The sequence below is a fragment of the Cololabis saira genome, chromosome 7 (assembly GCF_033807715.1).
Source record: "Cololabis saira isolate AMF1-May2022 chromosome 7, fColSai1.1, whole genome shotgun sequence".
Lineage (NCBI taxonomy): Eukaryota > Metazoa > Chordata > Actinopteri > Beloniformes > Belonidae > Cololabis > Cololabis saira.
Genome location: NC_084593.1, coordinates 957,395 through 958,695, shown reverse-complemented (window position 1 = coordinate 958,695; position 1,301 = coordinate 957,395). Strand labels below are relative to the sequence as shown.

Here is a 1,301-nt window from a genome sequence, read left to right as displayed (position 1 = left end):
GCGCACCGTTCGGTGAGTGCGCCGCGTACCCTACGCCGTAAGGTCTGCGTTGGTGTAACGCGGCACCAAAAATCAGCCTTTTAAAAGGTGAGTCTCAGCTGTCAATCAAAAGAACGTAGTAGAACGTGGGACCGATAACTACAACTAGTACTACAACTGGTACTACAACTGGTACTACAACTGGTACTACGACTGGTACTACAACTAGTACTACAACTGGTACTACAACTGGTACTACAACTGGTACTACAACTGGTACTACAACTAGTACTACAACTAGTACTACAACTGGTACTACAACTGGTACTACAACTAGTACTACAACTGGTACTACAACTGGTACTACTGGTACTACAACTAGTACTACAACTAGTACTACAACTGGTACTACAACTGGTACTACAACTAGTACTACAACTAGTACTACAACTGGTTCTACAATTAGTACTACAACTGGTACTACAACTGGTACTAAAACTGGTACTACAACTGGTACTTCAACTAGTACTAAAACTGGCACTACTGGTACTACTACTACTACTACTACTACTGCTACTACTATTACTACTACTACTATTGGAAGGTACTACTTGGAAAAAAAAAGAACGTAGTAGAACGTGGGGCCGATAACGCGTTCAGTGTGGACAGAGCGAGTCCGATGCCACGCAGTGCGACGCAACAGTCGGACGCTCGCATGCAGTTAGGACAGGCTTACTTCACTTTTTTTTTTTAACACATCTCCTGGGCTAGAACACCGGAACCTCAGAACATGACAAAGTCCCGAAGATGCTACGGCTGTCGCACCACTCTCCCCCTGCGAGACCGCCCGGGCACAGGTTCCAAAGAGTCCCCCCTCAGTCCATAGTCCAACTCCCCTGCCTGAGGGACAGGCGACACCCCCACGGCAGGAGGACTCCCAAAGGTGGGAGGGGAGGCCAGCGCAGCTTGTGCAGGCAGAGGTAAGGTGTACGGCTTCAGCCTGTCATGATGAACCACCTGGGCTCACTCCAACAAGTCCATCGGATTAATGATGCGGTATGTTAGGGCTGCCTCTCCACCACAGACCAGCACCTGCACGACTCTGTATGGACCCTTCCAGTGCGGCGCCAGCTTAGTACGGCTCACCGTGAGATTATTCAGTTTCTGTCTCTCATGAGCCTCCACTGCATTAAGCCGGGCCGCACTGAAAGCCAACTCCAGCCGCTCTGCCAATGATGAAACGTAGTCCAACAAGAGCCCAGAGCCCCGGCAGTCCGGGACTCTAGAGGGCACCAGCACATCAGCAGGCACTCGGGCCTCGC

General features: G+C 50.3%; 1 protein-coding gene across 1 annotated transcript in view; it reads left to right on the top strand.

The window, feature by feature from the left end:
* LOC133447747 (NACHT, LRR and PYD domains-containing protein 3-like) overlaps nt 1–963 on the top strand; it is a 27,329-nt gene extending 26,366 nt beyond the window's left edge. Inside the window, exon 7 of the mRNA XM_061726473.1 lies at nt 837–963. Coding sequence (XP_061582457.1) covers nt 837–963 — 127 coding nt within the window. The remainder of the gene's footprint in view (nt 1–836) is intronic.
* Nucleotides 964–1,301: the final 338 nt, after the last annotated feature.